This window comes from Phyllobates terribilis, unplaced genomic scaffold, assembly GCF_046119375.1.
Source record: "Phyllobates terribilis strain yellow unplaced genomic scaffold, ASM4611937v1 Scaffold_5__5_contigs__length_657084704, whole genome shotgun sequence".
Lineage (NCBI taxonomy): Eukaryota > Metazoa > Chordata > Amphibia > Anura > Dendrobatidae > Phyllobates > Phyllobates terribilis.
Window position 1 is genome coordinate 110306391 of NW_027362765.1, and position 15341 is coordinate 110321731.

General features: G+C 42.6%; 1 protein-coding gene across 10 annotated transcripts in view; it reads right to left on the reverse strand.

Moving 5' to 3' along the window:
• BCAS1 (brain enriched myelin associated protein 1) overlaps nucleotides 1–15341 on the reverse strand; it is a 148077-nt gene that overhangs the window by 86414 nt on the left and 46322 nt on the right. For all 10 annotated transcript variants that reach the window (XM_073682751.1, XM_073682755.1, XM_073682753.1 and 7 more), the window contains exon 4: nucleotides 8735–9279. In XM_073682751.1, the coding sequence (XP_073538852.1) occupies nucleotides 8735–9279 (545 nt within the window). The remainder of the gene's footprint in view (nucleotides 1–8734; nucleotides 9280–15341) is intronic.

Here is a 15341-nt window from a genome sequence, read left to right on the forward strand (position 1 = left end):
ATCGGGTTGACGCTGTATAAACACGCAGTTTCAAACTCGCAGCGGCTCCTGATCGCGGCCACGTACCCAAACTCATTCGCAGCATGTCAATTTCTGTAGTGGACACGCTAGTCTCCACTGCAGATTTTGACCGATTGAAGTGTCATTATACGTTGTGGATTCACATGTACCGACATCAAAAGTGCGGCATTAGAACACCACATTTTAGACGCAACAAAAATATGCTGTGTCCAAAGCACTGCTGAGTGCTGATCAAGGGGACGTAGCTGCTAACGAACCTGCTGTGAGCTGTTAATTATAGCGAGGGACCATGTTGGCAAATGGCACCTTTCTAGGCTAAAAATAGCAGCTCACAGCAGCCGCCTAAATTAGGTGATTAGAAATGCTAATGAAGATTGGGTGCATGGGACTAGCTGACACCTAGCTCTTTTGTTTGTTGATGTCAAGGTGTCAATCAGAGCTTTTCATGACCAAACCTAATTAAAGTAAAGTAAATACACAGACACAGAGTAAACACTTTGTTTGAAATACAACAGACACATTCTTTAATCATTTAAATTTACCAATATACTCACCCCAGTTCTGAAGGTAATCCAAGGGTTTAAGCAATGTCCCACCAAATAACTTTATTTATCTCCAAAAAGCATTCATTGATGTACAAAATCACTTCAAAAAACGCTTCAAAAACGCGCAGAATTTCTGCATGCGCTTTTCCTGCCAAGGAGATGCAGTAACGCACAGGAAATTTCTGCTTCAAATCCTGATCGTGCGCACATAGACTTAGTCCTTCCTTTGGGATGTCTCTGTAGAGGTCTCTGAAGTATTGGAGCCAGATGTTGCCTGAATAGAAAAACTAGAACAGCACCAGAATTATAATAAGGGTGCCAAGCCTCTCTGGTAACGACCAAACTATCCAAATATAGAAGACAAGTGGAGGCAACATACCAAAAATAGTGCAATATAGTGGTTTTAATGGCCCATTATGGCAATGTTTCGGTTCAAAAATGTGAGAAAGGTTCACATTTTAATGGGCCATTACAACCACTAATTTTCACTATTTTTGTTGTACTGCCCCCAGTTGTCTTCTATATTTGTATAGTTTGGTCGTTACGAGGGAGGCTTGGCAGATATCTATCTATCTATCTATCTATCTATCTATCTATCTATCTATCTATCTAATGCAGTACATTTTTCTTGGCATACATTATCACTGTACATGATAGTGTCACACATTTCTGCATTTCATTTTAAACTTTGGAACAATAGACAAAAAGTCGTTTAATGTAATGATAGCGACATATGTGGCATTTCTGCATGTTAATGACAAGGGCGGATGTGGAGTGGGACAAGACCACTTTTGCCGCTGTTCTCTCACTAACACCATTGTCTTCATTGCTGTTTCAATGACGTCGGTGTGAGTGAGAGGGGGATTTTGTTTAATACAACAAATAGAGGTCTATATGGGGACAATTTGAGGGGTGACTGTAGAGGAGGGTGCCCACTTTAGGTAAGGTAGCTGTGCATTCAATGCTAAGCACATTTGATGGACTGTAACTTCTACTGATCCATCATATATCCAAAGGCATGAGTGGAAATGTTCAATCTGCAGGGCTGGACTATTGTATTGTAGACAATGTATGATAGATTTCTTCTAAGGCCACAGCCTCACTGTCTGAATTTGGTCAGTATTCGGTCAGTATTTTTTCTCAGGAGTGGGAGCCAAAACCAGGAGTGGGTGATAAATACAGAATTGGTGACTTGTTTCTATTAGACCTTTTCTCTGATTGTTCCTCACCTGATTTTGGCTCCTACTCCTGAGAAAAAATACTGACCGAATACTGACCCAATACTGATAGCGAGGCAGTGGCCTTATAGTACTTATTTTCTGGATTTGTAATAATCCAGGGAATCTAACAGCCAAGAATTGTAAACTATTCGATTATTCTTGCATGTAATGAGAGGTTCCCTCTGATTGACTATAGACTGGACTGTATAGGTTATTGCCCTGCATACAAAGCACATATATTCAGGTAGAGGTCCCCTTAAAATCCATGTTGGTTCAGTTAGAGGAATGACCTCCTAGTGTTAGTATGTGTATGTGCAGTTTTGTATACCCCTTCTCCCTAGCAGTGATGACACACCCTGTTGTTCATAGGTGGTACTGCGGCTAATTTCTGCATTGCTGCTCTTGCCCAGGTCATTGTGCTTTCATGGTTCACACGGTTTGTGTGGAGCTAAGTCTTCTGTCTTGTGTCCCCTATACTCTAGGAGGCACCTTGATTGCTTAGTCTACGTGGTTGATCTTATTTACAACGCAAATCAACACTTCCTAAATATCACCACTAACTCCCTGTGTACATCTTGGCTGCCGGCTCTGTTTGCTCATGTAACATTTCCCATTGTCCAGGATCTGTGAGTGACTTGTACTACTGGAAAATCCACAAAGCCTTTAATGTTATCCGAGTATTAAATTAAACCCCGGCTGGCTGCGATTGTGCCTGATTGTAATTATTTCTAAAATAAGAGACTATTCACATGTTTGGCAAATGTCATTGCCCGCGTAGATATTTGTGACCATTGTACTCTATTTATTCTGAAGTAAAAAAAAAACTCTGGAGGTTAATACTGTGACAAAAACAATATAACAGCATGATTTTTCCAAAGTGCCTTCCCGACCCTCCCATGCTCTTTCTTACGTTGGGCTCTGCAAAGCTTCCATTTGTCCTGCCTACAAGAGTACTATAAACCGTAGCCAGACACTTCTGATTTCTTACGTCCCCTGGGAAGAAAAGGATCGGGCATATTGCAATATACAACAACCCTGATCTTCCTCTTCTCCAGCATCTACGCTTGGGTGAATTTGGATACCATCATAAACATTATATGATCGACTGGTTGTGCTGAAATTAACAGGTTTGGGTTTGGTTGACCTTATGTTCTAGTAGCCTTGGGGTTTTTTTTCTGCAGAATTGTCCTTTGAGAAGCACTTCAGATAGAGCAAGGTTTAGGGACAGTGATAATGTCTATAAAATGTGTTATGCACACGCCCGGACTGACTGGCGTGTGCGTGTTTAGTGATCCCACTGGACCATGAACCGGAGAGTGCCTGGAGGGGCATAACTAAGTATCTACCCGATCCGACCAAGGTCGCACGACGGCTAACGATGCCAGTGCACCAGGGAGGAACCGAGTAGAGGGACCAGGTGCTACTCCAGGTCAGACCCCGGACACGGCTGTTGACCCACACTGGAGAATACAGGAACAGGCAGGTTAGGCTGGCACACTGACTGGTGGGTATAGGCAGGCACGGCAGGTATGCAGACAGGCGGGCACTGGTAAGCACGACTGGTATGCAGGCAGGGAGTACTGGCAAGCACGGCTGGAGTGCCGACAGGGAGGCACTAGCAGGTTGGAGCACAGGCTGGATAAGGTCCAGTACAGACTGGGACTCAGGAACAGAACTGCAGATGCGGTAGACAAGCAGAGCAGAGCGAGACCGCCGGAGCGGTGAACAAGAGCAGAGCAGGGCGAGGCCACCGGAGCGGTGAGCAAGAGCAGAGCAGGACGAGACCGCCGGAGCGGTGAGCAAGAGCAGAGCAGGGCGAGACCGCCTGGAGCGGTGAGCAAAGGCAGGACAGAGCGAGACCGCATGGAGCGGTGAGCAAAGGCAGAGCAGAGCGAGACCGCCTGGAGCGGTGAGCAAAGGCAGGGCAGAGCGAGGCCGCCTGGAGCGGTGAGCAAAGACAGAGCAGAGCGAGACCGCCTGGAGCGGTGAGCAAAGGCAGAGCAGAGCGAGAACCGCCGGAGCGGTGAGCAAGACAGAGCAGGCAGGAACCGCTGGAACGGTGAGCAAGGCAGAGCAGAGAGAAACCGCCGGAGCGATGAGCAAGACAGAGCAGGCAAGAACCGCCGGAGCGGTGAGCAAGGCAGAGCAGGCAAGAACCGCCGGAGCGGTGAGCAAGGCAGAGCAGGCAGGAACCGCCGGAGCGGTGAGCAAGGCAGAGCGGGCAGAAACCGCCAGAGCGGTGAGCAAGGCAGAGCAGGCAAGAACCGCCGGAGCGGTGAGCAAGGTAGAGCGGGCAGAAACCGCCAGAGCGGTGAGCAAGGTAGAGCGGGCAGAAACCGCCGGAGCGGTGAGCAAGGCAGAGCGGGCAAGAACCGCCGGAGCGGTGAGCAAGGCAGAGTAGGCAAGAACCGCCGGAGCAGTGAGCAAGGCAGAGCAGGCAAGAACCGCCGGAGCAGTGAGCAAGGCAGAGCAGGCAAGAACCGCCGGAGCGGGGAGCAAGGCAGAGCAGGCAGGAACCGCCGGAGCGGTGAGCAAGGCAGAGCGGGCAGAAACCACCGGAGCGGTGAGCCAGGCAGGGCAGAGATAAACCGCCGGAGCGGTGAGCAAAGGCAGAGCAGAGGGGACAGGGCTCTGTTCACACGGAACAGACTGGAAGGGAAAGGCAGAACCAGATACACACAAGATACTTGCAATGAAGTAGCGAGTGGACTCTAAACTCACAAACGGAAGTACAGCAACAACGAGTAGGAGTTAGGTGCAGGTTCAGACTGCAGAAAAAGGGAAGGTACGGACATAGAGAAAAACAGGAAACAGGCTAGGAGAGTGTTCAGACAGGAACTGAGTGTTCAGACAGGAACTGACACTGCAGCGAGATACAGGAGCGAGTCTGGGTATGCGGCCCCCAGAGGGCGGGACGAACAGGCTAGGAGCGTGTTCAGACTGGCCTGGAAATACAGTCTCCAGGAAGGCGGACAGACAGGGAAGAACCACAGATAACAGATTTAGGTATGCGGCCCCTAGAAGGCGGGACGAACAGGCTAGGAGCGTGTTCAGACAGGCCTGGAAATACAGCCTCCAGGAAGGCAGTCAGGCAGGAGAAACAGAACAGGACCTGGCACATTCAGAGACAAGGAGCACACTGAATGAAAGTTGCTCAGGCACCAGCTTCCAGGTGAAGCTGGTTTATATATCCAGTGACTGACAGCAATAGGCTGAGGACGCATTAGGGGTGTGCCCACAGCAGCTACAAGAAACAAGAAGTGACCAGGCCGCCGCCCTAAGCAGCCAGAACAGAGGCAAGCAGACAGCATGGAAAGAAGCCAGGCTAGCAGACTGGACTGATGATCAAGTTTGCGATCTTGCATAGTGGGAGATGGTGCCCTATGCAAGAACGCCGCCAGGTATGTTACAAAATGCTGTGAAATACTGTATGTTGGCGCTACATAAGCAAGTATAATAATAAGGGTAGGGATCTCTGCTACAAGGTTTTGTGGTCATTCCTGGATGGATATGGCAATGGTGAAAAAGCCTTAAAGGTGCCCCTAAACATTAGACAATCGGACTGTGAGTCAAACTGAAGACGGAATGACCAATGGCAGACTGGTATTGTATGAAATAAGATGACTGATATTTTTAGCTGAAAGCCAGATGAAATATCTTTTGCCGACAAATTATCTTTTATTGAAAGAATATTATCAGAATGAGCATTAGTTCATCATCATGTATGGCCATGTTGAACAACTTGTAAGGTCCAATATGGACTAAAATGGACTGAAACGTGCATGACTGCGTCAGCATAACAATGATTTGTTCAATGGTTGCTCAATCATCAAACTACTGTTATCTAGTGTGCACGGCCACCATAAAACTAAACTGTCATTTTAATTTTTATAGCAAATTGAAATGTCAAAAAATTTGGTTTTGAACATTTTCATTTTTACTTCATAAATCACTAGCACAATTGAAAATAAGCAACTTTGTAATATATCTTATCAGAGAAATCTGCTTCTTTCTACTCCTGACCTGATCATTCATTCTCAATTCATGTGTCAGCCAGTCTACAGGAAGACCAGATGATTCCTGTGTGTTTCCTAAAGCAGACTGGACATCTCCTCCAGTCCATACCAGAGACATTACCATATATAGCAGAATTGAAATGCATATTTGTATGCCATATCGATAATAATTGGCTGTCAACACAATCCATGGATATATCTAAAATGTAAAGTGCTGCGGAATATGTCAGCGCTATAGAAATAAAAATTATTATTATTATTATATATCTATCATGAAGGATGAATTTGCTTCTTTGATTCCCAGCGCCAGGATTTTTGGCCTTGAGAAACCACAGAAATGTAATATAAGTCCGCATTATGGATATATCATAATCATGTGTTGGTGCGTCTAGGATGGTGAAAGTATGCTCGGAAATATGGTGCTCATATTATTCCACTAGGAGATTCCTGTGGGAAAATATAACATATATTAGAATTATGTCCTGCACCCATCTTTTCTTGCATAGAATTGGCCATCCTCCTCTTACCTGATGAGGAACAGGGGTGAGGGGTGTGGATGAGACCATTTATAATATTTTAAGCAGTAATAACTTATTGTCAGATCCTAGGAGAACAACTAGGATTATAGATCTGTCCAAATTTCTGTGGTGACTCCACTGAAGCGAATAGCTCACCCACTCTTTCTTTATTTATCCATTTTTGTTTTGCATTATTTTTGTCTTATTGTCATTTCATTATTTTGTAACTTTATAAGTACAGTACTCCTTTTTTATATATTAAATCTAAAATGTAATACATTTGTTCTTTGATGCTCTAAATGTACCCACAACCTCGAAGAGGGAAAGTATAGGCTGGCTGTGTTACCCTGTATATGCCAGAATGCAAGCAGTGTACTAGTGCCACATGCTTGAGAAAGCTTTATGTGTGTGTGTACTAATGTGTTACTCAGGGTTGGTGTCCTTCTGACCTAATAAAATGGAGAGTGTTGGCGGCAAGAAGTGTCGTCTAGATGTGTGAACTGACCATGTGGCGCACTCGGCTCATTGATGCTCAATTTAATAAGGTTAGTGAATGAGTGAGTGTGAGAAACAGAGTTCCCTTTTACAGTCTCATCCGAGTCACTCGTGCAGCGAGTGGGTGGTTTTCATGATAACCACCAATTTTCATCTCAGATCTCAGTATTGGTAAAGTCTATAATCACTGAAGACAAATTTCACATGTGAATTAAGAATTTTGAGAATGAAAGATCAGTCCAGGAAGTTATATAAGCAGAGTTCTGTAATAAAACATATTACATAGTTTCTTATTTTCACCTGCACTATTGATTTATGTAAAAAAAATTAAATCAACTGTTACTTTTTAGAAGGGGTATTTAGGCTTTGTTAGGTACACACTTTCAAGAGTCAGTAGCGCTCTAAAGAAGAGCATAAAGGGTTTAACCATCAGGACCTGAGAGTAGAGTGGGCTAAGCATAGCAGTCGGGATCCTTTTAGCATGAGCCATCCAGTATTAAATGTGTAAGTATAGAAGAAGCGACTTATAGAGGGGTGTCTTAAGTTTGAACCTCCCCTCCATAATGTCTATATGGAGGGGAGGTGTATAGGGACTGTTATTTAGAGGCAATGCCTGTCCATATGACACCCCTCTATGAGTCAAAACCTTTAAACACGCTGTTCAAGTGGCTCATGCCCTGATGGACTCGAGTGGACATGAGTGGTCATTTTTCTGTATGAGTACAATGTAATATTTCATGTCCCCAACGGTGACTCTGCAGGTAAGATGCCTGGTTGGATATTTCTTTTGTTGGAAAATCAGCTGTTTGCCCCAGGGACTGCTTTTTGAAAACGTTTATCTGTGATCAGCATAGTAATATAAGACCAGGTTGCTTCAGCATCCTTGGATATCAGATCATAGTGAACGGAGGTAGGGTGGATCTTGTTGATAGGAAGGGTCAATATTGGGTGAATGTACAAAGCGTCAGCTTCAGAATGGAAGAAATCCACTGGACATCATTGAGTCATTTATTGATGTTCTTTGGTATCACTGCATTATAGACCATGAATAACTATTTGTTGATGTCTGGTGGATCTCCATCATTTCTTTTAAATGGAATGTGTCATCAGAAAATGACTTATTAATTAAATCAGGTTTTTATGTTTTTTTTTTTTTTTGGTAATGTTTTTTTTTTCTTTTAGATAATACAATATGTATTAAAAATACAAATAGAAATCCTACAATTTTTGACCCGGCCAGTGGGGCTTTTTTAGACTCAAACTTTCTTTTGTTTCAGGAAATAACACATGTACATGGCCACATTGGTTGGATCCCGACCCTATCTTTTATGTTGCAGTATCTAATGTTCCTGTACAAAAAAACATTATGAAAGAAGGGAAAGGGAGCTGTGATATTGCCTATTGTGATTGGTGGATCCTGTCTTATCAGTTGTGTATAGGGGTGTTATCTGTCATTGTAATCTTGCTTCAGATGATAAGGAGCCTGCTGAAATCTCTTCCTAAAAAAACAAAGTCTGAGTCAAAGTCACAGTGGCCAGTGTGAAAATTGTAAGATTACTAATTTGATTTTCTTTTAATAAAGATCATGATAGGAAAAAAAACATTGCCAACATTTTTTTTATAAATACATGTATCACAAAAACCTGATTTAAACAATCGGTAATTTTCTCATGATAGCTTCCCTTAACCAACACTATTCAACTGATATTTGGTGGAATGACCCTTGAAGGCCATTTGTACATAATGGAATCTGAAAGTCTGCAAACCCTCAAGATAAATGGACATGACCTTTCCAACTCAGGAAGAAGATTCACTCAGGTTAGGAGATGCCAAGTCCTGTGCTTTGTAGATAGTCATCATTACAACCTCAATAAGTTTGTTAGGCAATAATTGTAAGTTATTTATAGTATCTATCTCACCTGAGGCTGGAGATCATCGCTCGGTGGAGAACTTTGTAATGCTGCAGTTTGATCCACAGTAATGAGCACCGGTTCATTTATGGTCACCTCAGGCTGCGGAGTTGACTGCATCTTCTCTATCTTGAATATCCTTTGGAAAATGCTAACTTCTTTAGGTTTTGTGAAGGACATTTCTTCTTCTGTGGGGTTTGTTGAAGATAACAAGGCCTCTGGGGTTGTCACCACCAAGGTGGGAGCCTGATTTTGAACGCCACCAACATTCTCCTTTGCTAAGCTGTCAGGACCTATGGGTGTCATTAGTTGAGTTTGCACTACTGGTGACTGTTGTAAAGTTATTTCTGGTTTCACAGAGCCAACATCTTCTGGACCATTGGGCTGAAAACTTGTGCGCCCAGGGGAAGGACGTGAGATTGTTAGTCTGAACTTAGACTTGGCCGCTGGAGGAGATGGGTTAGCAACAGATCCATTGGAGATAGGACTTAAGACTATAGTTTTTTGGGAAGAAGTGATCATGCTTTCTTGTTGAACCACTTGTTTGGAGCTCACTATAAAAGGGAAACAATAACAATGCGTGAATTGGAATCATGTCTGTGAAAAAACTTCAGATGACTACCCTAAAAGAAAAATGGTGCTTACATTTTTTTAACGTATTACCTAGAGACTCCAACTGCATTGTGTAGTGCAGTAAGAGGTATTCTGAAATCCACTTACTGTCTCTTAAGAGGCCCACATTGCATTACACTGCAGATCTGTTTTTTTCAGGCTTCTGTGTATGAGCATAAGTTCAGAATGAAGTTAATGTATGGATAGAGAATTTCCTTTTCAGCAAGGACAGAAAATTAAAAATTACAATTTAAAATGATCAAGTAACTGCTGCACTTAGAATGAGCAGAAAGAGTCCCATTAAGGGCTTGTGCACACAACTGATTTGCTCAGACAAGTGCTATCCATGGTTTTCACGGATAGCAATCATACCTTTGTTATTTGATGGTGCTGTGCACACGTCCAATTTTTTTCTTGGACCGAGTGGGCCTTGGGAAAAATCGGAGGCCTTGAAAAAAAAATGGACCTCTCTCAGATGACATCGGAATGCGATCCGATTTTTACACACTGACAGAATGGAGAAGATGGAGAAACTTGGAGAAATTTTTTTCTCTCTCCATATCTGAGAAAACCTGTTGCCACTCTGGTCAAACTCTGGTCAATCTCTGGTCAGAATAATCGGACTATTTTTGGAAAAAACTGTGGTGTCATCCTATCCTAAGTACAAGGAGCCTTAAGGACCTATTAACTCTCGTTACACGCCTTACAGTATGAACTAGGGGTGGCTCGAGTCCCAATGGCTTCACAGATAACATGGCATAAAGGTCCCACATCCACCTCTTGTAAATGATGGGGTTAAGCATTGGTGGACCCAACCTGGAGCTGTTATTGGAGTGTATTACTACTTAGTATCTTGAATTATGTAGGAACAGTAACATCATCAGTCTCAGATCAGTACCCCAATACTTTTCACTCACTGAAATTGCCCCTTTCTTCCACTACATAACAATAATAATGGGATATTATTGTTTTCCAGATTGGTGCCTAGAAATAAATGAATGAGAGAGAATATGACAGATACTGTTTGCCCCCTGGCTGATCTCCAGACCGCTAACATATAATGGTTATAGTTTATCTGCACTTAGTCACTGCCAACACATATAGACACCCAGTTACCAAATATAAATGTGTGTGTGCACATTTCTCTGCATAGATAGCATCTGTAATGTGATTAAATATTAAGGTGGATGGAAATCTTTAATCAGGGAGGAGATAGGAAAAGTCTGGAAGCAGAAATTCCCAAGAATCCGAGCAGTACTTTATATACAGCTGCTATCAAAATGATCCAATCCCCAATGAATTACATTTATTAGTGAAATATACAAACTTTTTGCTGTTTGCGACAAACCAATCAAACAAGCAAATTGTAATGTAAATTTGCCATACTCACTAAATCACCTTAATGAATGTAATTATCACAGCACAACTAATATAACAAGCGGTTTCCCAAAATTCATCACAATAGGTCACTTTTCTTGACTACTGCTGTCTCAGAATTAATCAACCCATATTGACAAGCATCTTTAGTACTTAGTAGAGCCCCCTTGGCTGTTATAACCTGCTGCAAACATTATACATAGCCAGACACCGGCTTCTGGCAACATTCCTAAGGAATATTAGTTCATTCTTCATGGACAAAGGCTTCAAGTTTACTAATATTCTTGGCTTTTATGTTTTTTTGATCAAAATTATGTTAACCAAGTACCCTATATATACGCCTACACGCTGCATGCACACCAACTTATATTCCAGTTCATTGCTTTTGTTTTTTGTTTCAGTTTTTACATTCTGTGCAAATAAGTGCATGGCCTCCCTTTTCTTTGAGCTTGACATTTACAAAGCTTTCCCCTTCTGGGTGTCCATTAGTTGGGGCATCGGTTCTTCTCGGCCCTTATTCACATATACATCATTAGACATCATGTAAGATTTTAATACTAGAGGTTAGGACCATCTCAAATAGGATCACCGTGACGTGGTGGGATGGCTTTTACTTATTTTGATCAAAATTATGTTAAGGAATATTATATTATTTTCATGCACTATGGCTATTTATTTATTTACTGTAGGGTATTTGTTAATTTTGTGTTATCTTAGATTTTGTCTGTATAGTGGCCAGTGTGAATATGCGCCTACACGCTGCATGCACACCAACTTTTATTCCAGTTGATTGCTTTTGTTTTCTATTTTTAGTGCTTAGTAGAGCCCCCTTGGCTGTTATAACATGCTGCAAACAATATACATAGCTAGACAGCAGCTTCTGGCAGCATTCCTGAGGAATCTTAGTTCATTCCTCATGGGCAATGGCTTCAACTTTACTAATATTCTTGGGTTTTCTGTGCTGCACTCGCCTTTTTCAGATCCCACCAGAGGTTTTCTGTGGTGTTCAAGTCAGGTGACCTGTGATTCCAGGATTTTCCAGGACTTCTTCTGCAACCAAGCCTTGGTGTACTGAGGTATGCTTGGATTTATTGTCCTGTTAGAAGGTCCAATGATGCCCAATCTTCAGCTTCCTTACAAAAGGAATGACGTTTTCTACTAGGATTCCCAGATATTTGATTCAATCCCTCTCCACATGCTTCAGGTTTCTAGTGTCAGAGGATGCAAGGCAGCCCCAGAGTGTCACCGAGCCACTACCATGTTTCACTGTAGGCATCACTGAGCCACCGCCATCCTTTACTGCAGATATCACAAAGCCACCACCATGCTGCATTATAGATATCACCAAACCACCACCATGCTTCACTGTAGGCATCACCAATTCCACTACCATGCTTCACTGTAGGCATGATATTCTTTTCAGTGAAAGCTTCATACTTTCTCCTCCAAAAATATCGCGGATTCAATAGTCAGAAAAATTTCAGTTTTGTTTCATTCGGTGCAGAGAACAAAATTCCACATCTTGAAGACCTTCAGCATTTAATATGCATCGTATGTTTTACATTAAATGTTCAGTCTGCACAGTAAGGTGATGAGCTGTGCTTTAATGTCTTTATATACAATGCTGTGAATTTATCTAAGGTATCGGGAATAATGCCTCAATACTTGGAATAGATTCACTTCGTTGTATGTGACACAATACTTACAAGCTGAATTCTAGTCTTCCTCTGTCATGTAATTCATAATGAAATGACATGACAGCACCGGCAAATGACAACTGCAGCGTGTCACATACAACATTTTGGAGCTGTCCCTGGTATTCCCTGATACCTGGTATAGATCCACAGCATTGTATTTAATGACATTACAGTGCAGCTCCCCTTCTCACTCAGGGTTTGTAATATCAGTAAGCACCGGTAGTGTGGAGATCTCCGAGTGATCAGGTTAGACACATCAGTCTTATCAGATCACATTAAAAAAGCCGGTTCTGAGCTTCTCTGGAGGTGTTTTTTCTTTTTTTTTACCTCCTGTATTACAATGACATCTTATGATTGAGCAATGTGATACAAGGGAAAAAGTAAATGCCTCATAGTAGAATCTCTGTTAAGGCCCCCTTGGCTGAAGGAGAAATTAGTATAAATACTTAAACAAAAGAAGCTAATATCTCCGCAACAGAGGAGAAAAAAATAACTATGTTTTATTCAGCTATTCTGCCAATTGCTCACAAGTTAGCCATTTTAGCATGTAAAAAGGGTTGAGAAGTCCTCCTAAAGTCACCCTTGCTTGTCAATCAATAAATCGGCTTCTACTTCGGTATATGTAGCTAAGTATAGGGAAAGGTATTCTCTAGGTAATCAATATCATGAAATCACGCACACTCCTGCAATCTAAAGTCAACATAGAGTCATAGATTAAGTTGGCCAAACCTTTCAATTTCGGTAGGATCAATAGACCACTAGATGTATATGGAGGCCTGACTTTTCCTATAAAGATGATGTCTGAGGAGAAAAGAATTGGGCCCATGCAGGAGGAGGGCCGCTGAAGCAAGTGCCTACTTCAGCTGGATGTGCATCTGAGGATGCCACATTCAGCTGAAATGTACTCAAATGTACCCGCCGGATCGAATCACAAACCGTCAGCTGACCTTCGCGTACAGATCACTGGAGGCGCATGGCAGTGATGTCAAGCACTGCCTGTCACTTGCACGCTGAAATCAGATGCCGGCTTCTGGAATAGTTATAGAAGAGGATTCCGCATGTGATTGGAGAGAGGGAAGGTGAATAATTTTTTTTTTTTTTTTATGTGTTAAGGAACAACGTTAGAACGAAGGACATATATACCGGGATGGGGGACAAATATACCAGGATGGGGGACAAATATACAAGAATGGGGGACGTATATACCATGATGGGGGGCATATATACCAAGATGGGCTCAGGATGAGGGATATATTTATTTTCCAGAAGGGGCCCAGGATGGGAGACTTATATACCAGGATGGACCCAGGATAGGGACATATATACCAGGAAGTGGCCCTGGATGGGGGTCATACATACCAGGATCGTGGTCATATATACCAGGATGGGGGTAATGTATACCAGGATGCAGGACATATATAAGGATGGGAGACATATATACAAAGATGTTCCCCGGATGATGGACATATATACCAGGATGGGGGATATATATACTAAGAAGTATCCCAGGATGGGGGTCATATATACCAGGATGGGGGACATATACAGTATTCCTGGAAAGGGGATATATATACTGGGATGGGCCCAGAATGGTGAACATATATACCTAGAAAGGGCCCAGGATGGGGAATATATATACCAGTAAGGGGCCCAGGATGGGGGACATTAGTACATGATAAGGGGCATTATTACATAATGGGGGAGGGGGTGAAACACATATGCCCTTATAGGATTTAGAACGCTACAAGGGCTCAAACATCTGACCAACATGCAGGGGGAACCCGGTCCAAATTTTGCACCGCGGCCCATGGGACTCTAGTTACGCCACTGTCTATTAGTGTAGATAGCGGCAGCATCAGCAGAAAGAAGACAGGGAGGAGAAAGCGCCAGGCCACCATGTGCACTTGTGGGTGGGCTCAGGCAGTATACATGTGCACACATGCCGACAGCATTCAGATCGTGGTCCCTCTGGGAAGCAAGCATGGTCAATCAGAAGCACTATTCTCTGGGACCCAGAATCCCAATCTTGGAATCTAAGGGGGTGTTAGTAGTTTGACAACCCAGCATTCAGCAAGGTATGGGTAGGGGATAACTTGTTTTTTTTGGGGGGAATAACCCTTTAACTAGTGACTGATATTAAGCTGGGCTGTGTATAATGAGGTGTGATACTCTGTATGAATATACATTATTCAGGTGCCATTATTTCTTCAGCTTTGTGCATTAGTATAATTGTTGTAATACCATGAAACTTCTATCATTCTTATAGTTACAAAAGGTGGTGCAATACCTAACATATATTTACATCTTATGACAAAACATTCTTATTTTCTTTCCCTGCACTGACAGTCAGTGACCTCTTTATATGGAATGAGAGCCGTGTTACGGTATCAGTAAAGTTGTCGTGCTCGGTTCTCTGCACACGCCCTCTATATACACAGGAATGTTGACATATTGGAAAAAATTACAAAGCCTCACCCCTGATAAATTCTGCATCTGCCCAACAGCTGAGAATAATAACCTGATGCTGTCAGGTATGGTGGAGCAGTGGTGGCCCCACAGCCATAACATTCAATTTACAGCTGTAGCCACCAGGGATGAATTCGGAGGCACTGGCAATGTTACGTGAGTAATTCCCTGCAGATATGTTACACATAACATTTGCGGTACTGAGGACAGTGACAAGTGGTGATGGCACCACATAGGAAGCTCATGCCCATCTGACTGGACCAATTTACTTAAATTAGAAAGACAATCCAATTTTTTGTAAATAAGGCCTAAAAGTATATTAGTATCCAGTAACTTTCTAATATATTTCAGGTCCAAATTCCTTTGCTAGAAGCTCAGGTTGTCAAAGTCTCTCTGTTGGTTAATTCAGCTGCTAAACCAAAGTTATATATACTGTATCTATTTATATGTGTAAAAATATATAT